At 31.0% G+C, this 16,205-nt stretch overlaps 1 protein-coding gene across 2 annotated transcripts in view; it reads left to right on the top strand.

Moving 5' to 3' along the window:
• The window catches only part of LOC144855424 (actin-related protein 2/3 complex subunit 4), a 138,882-nt gene extending 122,922 nt beyond the window's left edge, over positions 1-15,960 (top strand). For both annotated transcript variants that reach the window (XM_078713280.1, XM_078713279.1), the window contains 3 exons: positions 576-671; positions 8,511-8,681; positions 15,735-15,960. In XM_078713280.1, the coding sequence (XP_078569406.1) occupies positions 576-671; positions 8,511-8,681; positions 15,735-15,740 (273 nt within the window). In that variant the 3' untranslated portion in view covers positions 15,741-15,960. The remainder of the gene's footprint in view (positions 1-575; positions 672-8,510; positions 8,682-15,734) is intronic.
• The last annotated feature ends 245 nt before the right edge of the window (positions 15,961-16,205 follow it).

Below are 16,205 nucleotides of genomic sequence, written 5' to 3'. Positions count from 1 at the left end.
TTATAATAAATGACAAATAAATGTATCAACAGGCTATGCAGGACTTGAAAATAATTGACAAATAAATGTATCAACAGGCTATGCAGGACTTTGAAAATAATTGCACATTCCTAAATACACATTTTAAAAAGCCGGAGATCTGGTACTGAGCAGTCTTAGCGTAACAAATAAACTGAAATTGAACTACTTGTTCTAACTATTGTTAGTTTAAATACAATTAATGTTATTCTATTCAGCATTTTTTTAGTTTTTAGTACCAACATATGTATGATTGTTTATGTGATTTTGTAAAACTTACATCTTAGTAGTAAAGTGGTACTCCCCTGCATGGTTTATATGCACTATCACAGAGATGATTAAGATGAAGTTAAGAACACAATGCACAACGTATTAATTAGGCCAAAAAAACCAAACAAATTGTAATGGAAATTTCAATCCAAACATTGGCTACAATTTCCTCGGGGTTAAATAAACAAAGACCAATGGTTATTTTTTTTCCTAGTAATATATTACCATTTAAATTTAAGAAATAATTAGTATTATAATTCTAATTAATTCTTTTATTTGATATTCAGGCAGATGAAATTGAAAAGATATTATGTAGAAAGTTTATGCGATTTATGATGATGCGAGCCGAAAACTTTTTCATTTTAAGAAGGAAGGCTGTGGAGGTTAGTAAGAAACATTTTTTTTAAAGACTAGACATAAGCACCTTTGACACTTGCACTTTGACATTTGGTTCCCCCACTGCTCCATATTGAATACAGAAATCATGCGTGGCAACTTGCAATACATAAAATGTCCCGCACAACATATTGAAAGGTTGACCGCTATGTGTCAATCTGGTCTCTCCAGGAGACTTTTTTTAAACTGTCATAAAATAAAAGCTGAGGTCCTTGGAGTTCTAGACCTCACCAGACTGAAAATGACCCATGTAATAAATTTGTGTTATTTTTAGCAAGCGACTCTACAGCTCACTATGTCGGTCGGTTGGTCGGTAAACACTAACTTGAGCACGCGACTGTAGCCATGTCTGCAGCCATGTACAGTATATGGCCTTGTTTTTTAAGATGTTGCAAACAAAAAACAATTCAAAATGCTTGTGAGGTCTTCCAGAAATTGTTGCTATTACTGTTATTTTTTTTCATGGCTAAATGATAGAAATAGGCTAGCACGTTTATGAAACATATATCTGCGGGTCCTTTCAAATCTAGATATTAATAAATGCTGCAGATGTTGAAAACGTAATGTCTACAACATTCAATACAACAACAGGTTCAGTCTGACAATCATACTGTACTCATCAAACGATGTTTTATCAAACATGACAGCATGCCTCAAAGTTAGATGATAGATCAACAGAACAGACTTAAAACATGCTTTAGGCTATCAATTTGACCTATCCAACCTCTGTTAGGTTTTACTGTATGTCTTTAGCCTTTATTGCATATCTAGACATGGTTATTGCATGTACTATTTGACTTTTCAGGACCCATGCTTTTCATATGTCATTGTTAGGTACCTAGGTGGTTTCAACATGCACTCAAAATCCTAAGATGTTTGGTTCAAAATCACTACTACTTGTTTTAGTCAGGTGCAACGCGACTCTACAGCTCACGATGTCGGTTGGTTGGTCGTTAAACACTAACTTGAACAGGCAACTGCAGCCATGTATATGACCTTGTTATTAAACCATGTTTCATGAGGGTAGCCCATCCAGCAAAGCTGATCATTTGGAACCCGACAATACAATACAAACAGTACACTACAGAATATTTTATATCCCTACATTCAAGTAATGATAACAGTGGTACTGTACGTTGGGACATGCCTATGTGAAGGCTAATTAGTTTGTGGATTAATCCATTATTTCAGAGGGGTGTTCAAGGAACTTTTATCTTTATAATACTCCGTTGGGAGAGCACAGGCTATTGTTGGTTTATCCAGGTAACTGGCACTTATATAGACTATACCCACACCACTGTTGTGATAAAGTTCTTTTTTATACTGGATGACCTCTTCACCAGAGAACCACAATCAGCACACCAGGAGACAATCTCTTCTATTTTTGAAAAGTCTACCAAGAAGTGTTTATTGTGCATATATGTGCACATAGGACGATCAATGGTTTTACATCCTTATCCGAAGGACGAAGTAACATAATATTTGATGGTACTTTGCGCAACAATATGTAACGAAAGTGGAAAAGGGCCCTGGTTTAGCTCTACTAGGGGCCTTCCAATGCTGGGTAGTTGCATTGGGGCTGCCCATGCTCAGAAGCCTTTTAAGATCTTGGACAATCCTGGTTTTAGCCAGTGTGTGCTCATAGCCGTTATGCCACTGTAGACAGCAGGTGCGATCATAATGTGCGCAGTATTATATCATATAACGTGAAAGATATGGTATAATTTTTCTCTTGTAATGCCTTCAGTACTGTACTTCCTATAAAAATAAATCTTCCTTAGCTTGCCAGTTTGTCTCAACTTTGTAGTATTTATATTTATGGTTTCATAAAAATACCGATTCTTTCAAAATGCCCTTTTATGTGATCTAGTTGTACTGTACTTTTAATGTAATTTCCCATTTACACAGACTGGGATATGTGTAACAACTCTCAAATGATTTAACATAAAAGGATTTTTAATGTATTAGGACAAAAAAAATAGAATAATAAAAATATAGTTGTAGTTTGTACTATTAAAAAAAGTACAAAATGCCACACTTCCTCTTGGGTAACATTTGTGTTTAGGGATTCATATCAAAATTATTCCACTGTGGTTACTGCAGTAACTATGTACTGTTTAAACTTGTTTGAAATTTTTTAGCAAGCATTTTTTTGGTAATCAACACACTGTTTAAGGCAATGACTGCCCCACATTGAAACATACTAAAAAATGTTATATTTCATAAAGTTTAAAACAAATTTATAATGCAGTTTGACAATCCAAGAAGTGCCCTTAAATAATGTCAGTGTTGCTGTTTAAGGGTGGGAGATAAGCAGTTTTGAAAATAAAAAATGAAGAAAACAATTTTGATTCAATAATAAACACTTTTGATAGTATACTGTTGTCTCAAAATTTTAAAGTAAGGAACAATGGCCGTATTAACCAATCACACTTAAGTAAAATATTTCCCCTAAATATTAAGTATTTCACTTAACTCAAATAAATAAGTATTTTCCTTCAATTGTATTCACTTATAGGAGAGAGATTTTTTTAAAGTTTAAGGTTTTCTTTTGTGCGAATGGTGAATGCAGCCACAGGTCTCCCCAGCTTTCCTATTGCTGCTTCTAATATCCATGTTTTTTATCTCTTTGAATCCATGTAGTCATTGAGATCACATTTAAAAAGGATTTCTAAATTTAGACTCATGATAAATTATCTAAAATGTTTCCTAAAACCATGATTCACCGAATTTAAACTCTGTATTTAATAATGACTTGATTGGCATTTAAAGATATCATTTGACTGATGATTGCTAAGTATAACTATTTATGGTAACAATTCCATAAGCATAATATTCTCCTGAGTGCGTATTATTTATGTTTACGATTTATAGTAAAGTCCACTAGCTTACAAGTCATTAAATTATATTATCTGTTGTTAATGAGTAATGTAAAACTTTGGAGTTTTTGGTCATTCTGTTATTTTGCGACAATTACAAAGATTTCTGGCTGCAGTACACAAATCTCGGTGGATATTGTTTTATAGTTTTGCAATATGTCATGAGTATAGTTAGATATCGTTAATAAATCAAATAAATTCGAAATTTAATATCGTTATATTAGTGCCTTAATGATTGATAAATCATTGTTTTCATAGTGTAGGCCATCATAAATTCCCTTCCATAAATACGTTTAATGATAATCGTGCAGTAGTGTAAAAAAAGGCGAGATGAGCAGAAAGATAAAATGTGAAAGCCGAAAATTAATGATACCAAAAAGGTTAATGGAGGTTGCAAGGTGATACTACAAATTTAATGGGGATGCACAAAAAGTTAATAGGGGTGCAAACAAAGTTAATGGGGATGCACAAAAAGTTAATAGGGGTGCAAACAAAGTTAATGGGGATGCACACAAATTTAATAGGGGTGCAAACAAAGTTAATGGGGATGCACAAAAAGTTAATAGGGGTGCAAAACAAGTTAATGGTGGTGCAAAACAAAGTTAATGGGGGTGCAAACAAGTTTAAATAGATAGATTTAAAAAACGACAGTGCCAAATAATTATAGGGGTGGAAGGATGTACTACAAATTTAATGGGGATACACAACAAGTTAATGGGGGTACACAACAAGTTAATGGGGGTACAAACAGTTAATGGGGATGCACAAACAGTTAATGGGGGTGCACAAACAGTTAATGGGGATGCACAAACAGTTAATGGGGATGCACAAACAGTTAATGGGGATGCACAAACAGTTAATGGGGATGCACAAACAGTTAATGGGGGTGCACAAACAGTTAATGGGGGTGCACAAACAGTTAATGGGGATGCACAAACAGTTAATGGGGATGCACAAACAGTTAATGGGGATGCACAAACAGTTAATGGGGATGCGCAAACAGTTAATGGGGATGCGCAAACAGTTAATGGGGATGCGCAAACAGTTAATGGGGATGCGCAAACAGTTAATGGGATTCACAAACAGTTAATGGGGATTCACAAACAGTTAATGGGGATGCACAAACAGTTAATGGGGATGCACAAACAGTTAATGGGGATGCACAAACAGTTAATGGGGATGCACAAACAGTTAATGGGGATGCACAAACAGTTAATGGGGATGCACAAACAGTTAATGGGGATGCACAAACAGTTAATGGGGATGCACAACAAGTTAATAGGGATGCAAACAAAGTTAATGGGGGTACACAATAAGTTAATGGGGATGCACAACAAGTTAATGGGGGTGCACAACAAGTTAATGGAGGTGCACATTGTTGAATATGCTTGCCTTTTTGATAAAAAAAAAATTATTTACCTCAAAAAGCTGTAATTTAAAGCAAAAAAATAGTCAAATTGACTGGATGGAAAAGTTTTTTTTATCAATCTTCATTTTTCATATTTTTGGGAGAATACATCTTTAAATTATTCATACAGTTTGTTTTTAACATGCGCCATTGGAATTTTTGATAGTGCATAATTTTTTTGAGGCCATGTTTCTTTTTATGTGGGCAGGCAACAACTTTGCATCCAATCTTAAGGAGGAGGCAGTCAATACTAAAACCAAAATAGGTGACACTTGTCACATACAGTATATCTTTCAAACTTGAGCATATTTCAAACTTGAGCATATTTCAAACTCGAGTACATTTTAAACTTGAGTATATTTCACAAACAGCAGTTCAATTTCATATGATCGCGTCATCTAGGTTTCCATTTTGTAAACATGCGCCAGTCTTGATACAGAATTTCCATTTGAGTTTGTGTTTAATACGTTTTTTAGTCATATTGACCAAAATGTAATTTATAACCTTAATATTGCTGGCTGGCACTGATGCAACAAATTACAGACAAGTTTACTTAAATTGGAAGGACTGGATTGCCATGCTTCACTGTCACTGCACAATATCAATGTCACCAATGTTGTGATAGCACCAGCCATAACCACGAATAATTAACTAAAACTGTGTACAATTTTAAATTGCCTTGTATGCAAACAAATTTGAAAACAAGTTTTGGATGATAAATAAACACACAAACCGCTGAAGGCGTTCATTATGTCACGCTGGCTTTCACCAAGATTAGATACTAATTTATTTTACACTTTTACTGAAAATGATGATACGAACATAATTAACAAACATTAGTAGGTTTTTTAACTAATGTTTCTAGTTTCACGAATTTGATACAGCTTGTAAAGGACAGAATAATTACATTTGTCTACTCAAAAATGGTAAGCTTACTGAAAAGGTCAGTAGTATAGTCACGATGGGGAAAGTTTTCCAAATCATTTTAGAGGTACAATACCTGCAACATTTAATAAACAATATTAGAAAGTTAGAAAGTATCATATCTTATGGTATGTTTCTGCATTTACTTGTTTGGTTTTTTTTCCTGACATTTGATGGTGATTATGGTCGTCCCATGTAGGCGTATTTACATCCTATATCTTGACAAATATACTCCCCTATAAAGTGTTCCTTTTTTTGTACATCAATCAATTTGCTTTAGGCATTTAATTTAACAACCGTAGCGTGCTTTTTTACCTAAGGACAAACAAATTGACATTTAAATTTCAAAAATTAGATTTTAATTAACAGATTCAGAAATTTGTACTTGTCACATATCTATTATACACAGTGTATAAATCTTTAAGTAAATTAAAATGAATTATTTATCATTAATTCACTATTATATGTAAGTAAAATTGAAAAACCTTGTTTTATAAATCACTTTTATTTGAAAAAAATGTTAATCTGTTTATAAATACTTGCAAATGTTTTATAAATAACATAATTAATAATTGTTGGCAACACATTAATTACATAATGAGTTTCATAAATAATCTATTTTTATGTTTGAATATGTTTAGATGTGTGCATTTTGACTGTACTTTCTGGAAACATTTTTAAATCAAAATTTAAATCAGTAACATGCACAAAATTAAAGGAAAATGTTTAAATTTAACTTATGTTTCAATGTTGATTTTATGATATTTTGTTCACAAAAAACAAAATAAACGAAATTGCAACTGTTTGACAGTTTTAATTTTAAATCTTGATAATATATTTTTGTTTGAAAGTTTCTTTAAAAATGTCTAGACAAAATCAATTAAAAATGAGTTTTTGTAGAAGCAAAATTAAAACTTAATTGGACGCTAAGAATATAAGATCTACCTGTTTTTGTTTATTTTTTTTAATTAAATAACTTCTTGATTTCTTTCTTCTGAGTGGCCTCTTCAAGATTGTTTTCCGAGGGGACACAGTAAACTAATAATAATTATAATAAAAATCGTAGTCTTATATATATATGTTTTGGTTGACCAACTAGCATAGATGTTTAGCACCTGTGTTTGTCTTCATTGCCTTTAAAATTTGTTTTGATTGTTATTAAGAAAAAAACATTTCCATAGCATTAATAGCATGCTTTTACACCGTTTATTTGCCAAAAATATTGGTTCATGTAAATGATGCATATTCATATAAATTCCATCTTCCAAAATCCCTCTTTATGAAGGAATCAAAGTCCTTGTGATTTCTTCACTTTAGTGAAATTAGTGTAAACATAAGTTTCTAATTTGCAACCAATCAGAGCTTATGACGTATTCATGAGCACTCATGCAATTCAACCAAAACGGGCGATAAAGATGAAAATTGCATCTAGAGTGAAAGATAGGCGTCGAAAATGTAGTCCTCCAATAAAATAATTGTTTCTAGTGGAAAACAAGTTTATAGCAAACTTGTTCGAGCATTTCACTCCGGTTCTTAACTGATCTTAACAGTCTTAATAATAATAATACCACATTTATATAGCGCCCTTTTCATGAGTAATCATGCTCAAAGGCGCTTTACAAGCATTATTACCCCAGTATTTTTTTTGGGATCAAACACGTATGGAAACATACTCCCATAATGCAGCCGGTAACCAGCGCAAAGTTGTGTGTAGATCTAACTGGGTACCCATTTATACACCTGGGTGGAGAGAGGCAACGTAAGTAAAGTATCTTGCCTACGGATACAAGCAATGCGGCGAGAGTTGGATTCGAACCTAGGTCTGACGATCGGTAGTCCAACGTCCAACACACTGCGCCACACGCCCTCACTAAAGGTCAAAGGTGAATAGTTGAAGAATGGTTTATGCTCGTTATGTGTTCATTGTGTTGAAATGGATGTAATCTTGTTTTATTGATTTTGTAGCTTATACAGTAATGAGATTAAATGATACAGTCGTTAAACTTTACTTTCTTTACTTTACAGTAGATCGCATTCTTCAATAACAAATTAAATGTATTATGTTGGAGCAGCTTTCTGCAAAGTTTTTATTCCATGACTTAAAATCTGGTTCCAGCTGAACCAGCGTAATGAAACAAATTTAAAAGAGTCTGCCACCTCAGCCCCTAGGAAAATGTTAGGAATATGGACCTCTAGCCCCTTGGAAATTGCATTGGAATTTTGTAGGGTATTGCATTAATAATGAAACAGTGCAGCTCAGGGTCTCCCCATTAAAAGCAACCCACTCGACACATCTCGCACCACAGTTCTCATATGATTTTACGTTAAATTGTGATAAAAATTTTAGGTCGCACATATCAATGATATTTTGTACGTTTACGAACATTTTCAGCAAGATCAAACTCCATAACACATAATCATGTAACATACAACAACTATCATCTTGACTAAAAGCCCCATTCATGACAAGTTGCCACCCAGCGCCGCTCATTTATCTGTCCACAATAACATGGGCTGAGATGGGTTAGTACACCATGCTAATCAAGGCTACAGACACCCTATGTGTCCAATACCAGACAAACATACAAAATAAATTTCTTTATTTTATTTTTCAGGGTTATGATATAAGTTTTCTGATAACAAACTTCCACACAGAGCAGATGTTTAAACATAAACTTGTCGACTTTGTAATTCAATTTATGGAAGAAATCGACAAAGAGATCAGCGAGATGAAATTAGCTTTGAATTCCAGAGCACGTATTGCCGCCGAAGAATTCTTAAAACGAGTAAGTAAAAAATATCTTTAAAACAACAGAATTAAATGTTGAGATTGAACATTTCCACTTCCAATCCATCCTTCCCGTTCCTTCTTCCCGTGCCTTCTTCCCATGCCTTCTTCCTACTCCTTCTTCCCATGTCTTCATACAGAATTTATCATTCTTATTTTTCCTTTCAATCCATCAATACCTTAATTTCTGGTTTATTGATCTGATTTTGATTTTGCAGTATAAAAAACACTGAATTGTCTCAAAATTGAGTGGTAAAAATTACTTTACTGTAAAAAAATATAAATAAGTATCACAGAAAAGTACAAGATAAAGTGGTCACCAAAAAAAATTACTATATCGTTTAATGAATTAATTAAGTAATACAGTAAATGGTCGATTTTCGAAATCTTTCTGTCCAAACCTTAATCCCTTCCATTGCCTAATTTCCTTCCTATCCCTCATAATACAATCCTTTATTCAATACCTCAGTTGACATTCATCATACCTTCCTTCTCATCCCTACTTCCCTCCATTCCACCTTCTCATCCCTTCTTCCTATCCCTCGTTCCATCCCTCGTTTCATACCTTATCCCCAAGCCTCATACGTTCAACTTTGCATTCGGCATGCCACACCAATATTGAAGAAATACACTGTAAATCCCATATGTATTTCTTCATCCAACCTAAAACATTATGTACACATAGCACTTTTTAAGGTCAAAGCTTAAATTGGAATGAAAATTAGTTCAATTATTGTACATTAACATCTGTGTCCCAAGTAATTAAGTTTAATTGGCATCTCTCTAACAATGTGTTTATTAATAATCACAATATCTTGCCTTTAGTGCCTTGGTAAGTCATACCATGGATTATTGCTAATTGCACCAAAATGGTACCTCAATTCTGATGGTACAACACAATTTTAAATAACATTATCTCTACAAAAAATTAAAGTGAATAGGGAATTTGGTAAAAGGTTTTTTCTGAATGTTAGCACTAATAAATAGTATTTACCCACACTCACAGGAATACAATTTGTTTGTTTCGTAATAATTTCAACAGTTCTAAAAATTTGGTATTATTAGAGAAAATCTAAGTTTTTTTAATTTGAATTTATTAGGAAAATCATCATAAAAAATATAATAATGATAATGATAAAATACATTACTGACATTACAAATAAATACATTTAAAATATTTTCCAGAATAGCCCAATTGCTAGCTTATTTTTGTTGGGATTCTATTATAATCTAAAAAGTTACAGTATTGATTTTTTAAGTATTGCAATAAAACATACCAAAATAATAAATATATAAACAAGTACAAAAGCTATGAATTTGATATGATTGACTAGGCCTGAAATGTGATTTAGCATTTTTTGTTTTGTTTTTGCAGTAGTTTTTTTAAAGATTTTTTCTGCACATGCTCAGGAAAAGTTCCTAAGGATACCATTTTAGCATACTGTAGCTTTCATGAGGAGAATACATGATGTTAATAGCGCTCCACCCCTCCTTCCCTTGTATTGCTAATTCCATAACTTGATCGTATGATAATTTGATTTTAAGGGATTCAAACCTGTGACCCTCTACGCTACCATTTAAGGAACCTTGACCATTATACCACAACTTTTGGGTTCCGCTTTTAGTTTCCTCTCTCTTATAGTTTTGTTGTGTCTGTCCTCAAATAGCGAAAAATGGAAGTATTATGCATTGTATCATGTCAAATTATTCTACTAAATACATTTTTATAACATATTGATTTTAGTTAATGTTAATGTACTGTACATAAGTTTATGGCTAATTGTTGAAATTCCCAAAAAATTTGCATAAGAGAAAAGAATAAGGATAAAACAGAAGCTGTACAGTAGAATCATTTTGACATGATCCCAAAAGAACAACAAATATAATTGCTATAAACATTGACATGGTAAAGAGCTTCATAATTTCTACTCTACTCTGTAAATTAAAAAGATTTCAGTATCTAATGTATCATCATTTACCTAGAAGAGCTTTACATCACTTTTGACAAACAGCTCTTTACTGTATCAGCTTTAAATAAACGTCGTCGCCCAAGGATGCTTCAGATATCTTTAAAAGTACTTTAAATAACCCAAAGCATTAACTCAAATATTGCCCTTTGTCACGTTTTTTTTATATTTATAATTATGACGTGTCAATAAGAAATAAAATAATTAAAGAGGAAATGCCTATTTGAGACTGCCCTCTATGTTGAGAATTACGACAACATTTTGGATTGACTTCCTGCGTCATTAAGAATCTCGAACATCAAGAGTTTTATCAACGTCAAAAATGAGGTATCTGTAATATGAAACATGATTTTTTTCAATCTTATTCTTTAATCTAAAATAAAAATGATTAATCTTTAATCTAAAAATGATTAATCTTTAATCTAAAAAAATGGGTTGTAATTTGTATTCAATCTTTCTTAGAATCATGAGTTATTTTAATTCAATCTCGAACATGAGTTTATCAATCTTATTCCAATCTAAAAATGAGTAATCTTTAATCTAAAAAATAGTTGTAATTTGTACATTTCAATCTTAACCATGAGATATTTATATATTCTTAATCAATTTATTCAAATTTAAAATGTTAATTTATTTGATACAGTATTTTAATTATTTAAACCAAACATCAAAATGGCCTTGTAGAATGTTTTTACCAAATAGTGTATTAATTAAAAAGTGATAATAAAAGGAATAATTTTTAAAATAATAATGCTATTTAAAAAGGAAAAACTTTTGTATTATGATTTTTTCTTGATATTAGTAACTAATGGATGGATGATCCTCTATTATTTTACTATGTTTTTATATCAGATTACAAGGTACATTTGTTGATTGCCTGTCATCTCATTTAAAGTGCTGTCCTAATTTGAATTGTACCCAACAAGACCCCACAATAAAACGAAAAAGGCCATGTAAGAGTTTTTGACTAATGTTTGTATAGCTTAATACAAGGTACATTTGTTGATTGCCTGCCATCTCATTTCAAGTGACAGTATTTACTGTTATTTTCCCTAGATTATGGGAGCAACTTCCCAATGAAATTAAATAATGTGCTACAATTTCAGACTTTAAAGCCCAACTCACCAAACATTTGATCTCCAAATATTAAGTTGTAATTGTTTATATTGTTTATTCAATGCAGCTTATTTTTAATTGGTGTATCTCATTATAACTTTGTTTTGTTTTGTTTTTACTTAATTTGTGCTACTTAGTTTTGTTATTTTTGTATTTTATAAGTAATGATGGAGTAAGAGCAGTTTTCTGTTTGGGCTCATGCCTATTACTTGCTCCTGGCAAGATGAATTGTGAAATGTACTTTTATGAACTTTTGCCGAATAAATATTATTATTATTATTATTATTACTGTCTTAATTTGATTTGCACCCCAAAAGATAAAAAAATTGTTCAATGAAAAATAAGATATTTAAAATACTATAAAACAAGCAATAGACAATATAATTGAGCTCCCCTCAGAAAATTGGTAATGTTCATTCGGGTCTGGTAAAAAAATACTACTATTCCTACAGTATTTCACATTTTTTAAGAGTTTTTTTTTTTTGTGATTATGATGGAAATAAAGATAGATAGATTGAAATTGTGCAATTTGCATAAAAATACGCCTATTCACAATCAAGAATGAAAAAGTTATATCATTCTGGAATAAAAGTTGCTTTACTAAAATATTTAAAGGAAATGTATTTTAGTATCTAGTTTTCATGTTTAAATTAATAATGGGCATTTTTTTCATATTTTGTACCAACACGGGGGAAAAATGTTCACAATTGTGTTTCCCTGACGAGTAGAAAGCATTTCATGACGTCATGTACTATCACTTTAAGATCAATTATTGAACTCCCAAGCACTGGAAAAGTGTTATTTTTTATGTAGCAAATAAAAAAAACATTTTCTGACCGATTTTTAGTCGCATGGACGCGACTCTACGGTTCACTATGTTGGTCGGTCGGTCGGTCTGTCGGTTTGTCTGTTGGTCCGGTATCACTATGCATTTTATCGCTTTTCTGTACTTTTTGTACTGTTTTGATGTACAGAAAAGTTTTAAAGTACATTACTTTTTGAAAGTTCATTTTTTTCTGAGAGCACGCGACTTATGGCTGTTGGCCTTGTTTGTTTTTTTTATGTAACATGAGGGATGTTGCCCTATTTCTTTAATTTTCTCTCTTCCAATTTACATACTTAAACATGATATAGCTAAAAAAGTCTGAGTGGAGCTCGCCTTTTAACAGGACTGACAAGAAATGTCAGAGACGTTTTTTTATTCTAATTATCAAACAAGCCCAAATATTTCACCTTAGTGACTCGTTTAAAAATAAAATGATTTGTAGTGATCTGTCATTCCATATTTATTACTAGATTTCAATTCTTTATTCTAAATATAGAACATTTAATCTATATAAATTATTATTTGTCAACATATGGTTTCCTTAATTTCTTTTTGCAACCCAGAAAATATATTATATAAGTGACATTTTTCTTTTGGTGATCCAATAAATGTTTCTTTTACATTATTGAATCAAGAACAAAAAACTTTTAAGATACTTTGGATCCAGATAAAGACATTTTTTTTTCTCTTTTGTGGGGACAGCCCACTTTTGTTGTGCATGTGATAAACAATGAATATTTAAAATGATATTTCAGTCTAAATTTTTAAGAATATAGTACATAATTATAAATAATATTTGATATTGTGTTATCCCTGTCTAAATACGATAAAACCAATGAGGTACTGTATACAGAAGAAATTCATATTACAAAGCATAAAATGGTATAAGATTTACAATCATTATTATATAATTATAAAGAAATATCAAATATTTCAAAAACTTAGTTTTTTTATATGAAACTTTCTAAATATATTCTATAAATGATAAAATGAGACATTTAATGAGGAATAACAAAGAATTCCCAAGTTTTATGGAAATCGTTCATTTTCTTCGGCATCCGTTTCTCTATGGAATGCGTTGCCTATTGAAATCCGTCAGGCTACTTCCACCAGTGTCTTCAAATCTCTCCTCAAAACCCACCTTTTTAATTTGTAATTTTTCAAAATTTTCTGTCTTTGTAAAGCGCATTGAGGCTTTCAGCATAATGCGCTATATCAAGTACCAGTTATTATTATTATTATTATAGAAAAAATCATCAAAATTATGAATATTATTAAATTACATTTTAAAAAGTAATATAAGTCGTCGCGCCGTAAATTGTGATGTTGATAACTGGATTATGTTTAATGTTTGTACTATTTTATGTATTTATTTTCATTCAAATATTAGATTCAGATTCAGATTCAGATTCAGATTCGATTTATTAAGTCATTCATACATAGTATAATGATAATTGTTTTCTTGGCAGAAAAACACAAGCAAAACAATACATACATAATATTTACATTCGTGATCAAGTTGAATTATGCTGTTTTATAAATTGTACTGTTCTTGGAAAGCAATTAAAAATTACTTTACTTTTATTGATCACAGTTCCATGCTCTGAATCTTGTATGGCCGGGAATTTGAACTCTTTTACAAATTAGTTTAATTTCATTATTTATTTGGTATTTTTCAATATTCACAAAAAACTGGGGAGACCAGTGTAAACATAAAAGTGGACTAAATAAACTCTGGCAGATCCCAATTTAGTTGTTTTTTTGTTGCAAATTACTGTGATGTTACAAATACTGTAGCTATGTGTGAAAGAGTCTAAAGTTCAGTCTACACTATCAAACTTTATGTGACAAAAAAATGTGATGTACCCATATATGGACATGATGATGTCACATCACTACCATATTTAGGTACATCACACTTCTTTTGTCAAACTAGTTTGATAGTGTAGACAGAGCTTAATTGACAGTTTTAAACAAAGTTAAATTATATTGCAAACAAGTGAGGTTTCATCTGCGTTATCGAGTCATGTTTTCCAAATGTTATTCATTTACATTGTTACTATTCTATTAAAGAACAGCCATAAAAACACATGAAAAACACTTTTCAGATGTCAATATGTCAGAAGTATTGTTTCATTTTAATCGCTGTGGTTTTCGTGACATTTAATAGCGTGGGTTTTCATCGTATAGATTTCAATAACACAGTACAAATAATGACTTTAGAATGTATTGATTTATGAAAAAAAAAAAGGAATACAATAATTGTGACACATGCAAGCGAAATCAGACATAAGTGATCGCATGGGTAGATTTGTATAGACAGCCAAAAACAATACAAGGCTGAAAAATGACCTTTTTTTTTTTTACAGAAAATGATAGTTGAAACAGTATTTATTTACATTACCTTAGTTTTTTTTTTATTTTGAAACAAATAAATGCATGCATTTTAACATTTTGTTGGTTAAAAAATGGTGTAAATTATGTATGATTGTCATAAAAACTATCATATTTTATGCTTAAATTGAAAGTGTTGTAGTTGTTTAATTTTAATAAAAATTGTGCATAATAATAGAACAATAGTTAATGAATGAAGGTGCAAAGTTTCATTGAAATATTAACAGTTAGAATAAATTTTTTGTATTTGTCATTTCCTGTTATTTAACTTTAAAAGCCTTTTTCTCAAAACACTGATTGTAACAACCAAAACTTTCGACTGATATTTCTGAAAGTAGACATGGTATCAAGATATTTTTTTTAGTATTTTAAATCTTGAATTATCTAGTTTCAGTATTTATAAAAATCTCAATTTTGAAAATTCCAACTTATGTCTGATTTCGCTTGCATTTGCCACAATTTAGTCTTATTTCAATTGTAAAATAAGTAAAAAAACCTGTCTTAGTTCTATTAAATATACTGTATACAATAAATTATTATTTCTATCTACACATATTTTCTTTTTAATAGAATGTCTTACAGACTTGAGCAAAATTAAGCTTGTTTTGTAGGCTATTACCTCCTAACACTCTTTTCCCTAATAATACTGGAAGACTTATTATATATTATATTAAAAAACTGAAATTTAAAATAATCACAGATATTTTTTTTCCAATTACTACCAATTTTAATCTTCATTTTTTTACAGTTTTGATGGAATCAAATGGAAAGATATAAAAGGACAGATCAGGTTATTGCTAATGTGACATGCCACTACAGAACACAGGATATTTTAGTTTAACTATTTCAAACAAGTTAAAGATGTATTGTCCCCAAAACATGAAACATAACAATTAAATGCAAAATCAAACATTAAGTACGCCTTTTTGTATTTAAAAGTTGTTCATTTTTGCCAAACAAAAATAATGATTAGTTTAGATAAAAGAATGGTGTATTAACCCAAAACAGAAAACTGGTTTTCGGGTAACTTTTTTTCTTAAAATTACAGGTAATTTTTCTTTTTTTTATTGTTATTGAAAATGGATAAATGACAATCAAAGAGCCTATTCAACAACAAGGGACAATATATCTTCTTTTTTTAATAATTCCAAAAATCGATACTTTTGTCAATTTTGTCTTTATAATATCAAAAGGATATGACTACCATTTTTTTTAATTT

The sequence above is a fragment of the Antedon bifida genome, chromosome 11 (genome assembly GCF_963402885.1).
Source record: "Antedon bifida chromosome 11, ecAntBifi1.1, whole genome shotgun sequence".
NCBI lineage: Eukaryota > Metazoa > Echinodermata > Crinoidea > Comatulida > Antedonidae > Antedon > Antedon bifida.
The sequence above is the reverse complement of the archived record's forward strand: the minus strand, read 5'-3'. Positions and strand labels throughout refer to the sequence as shown.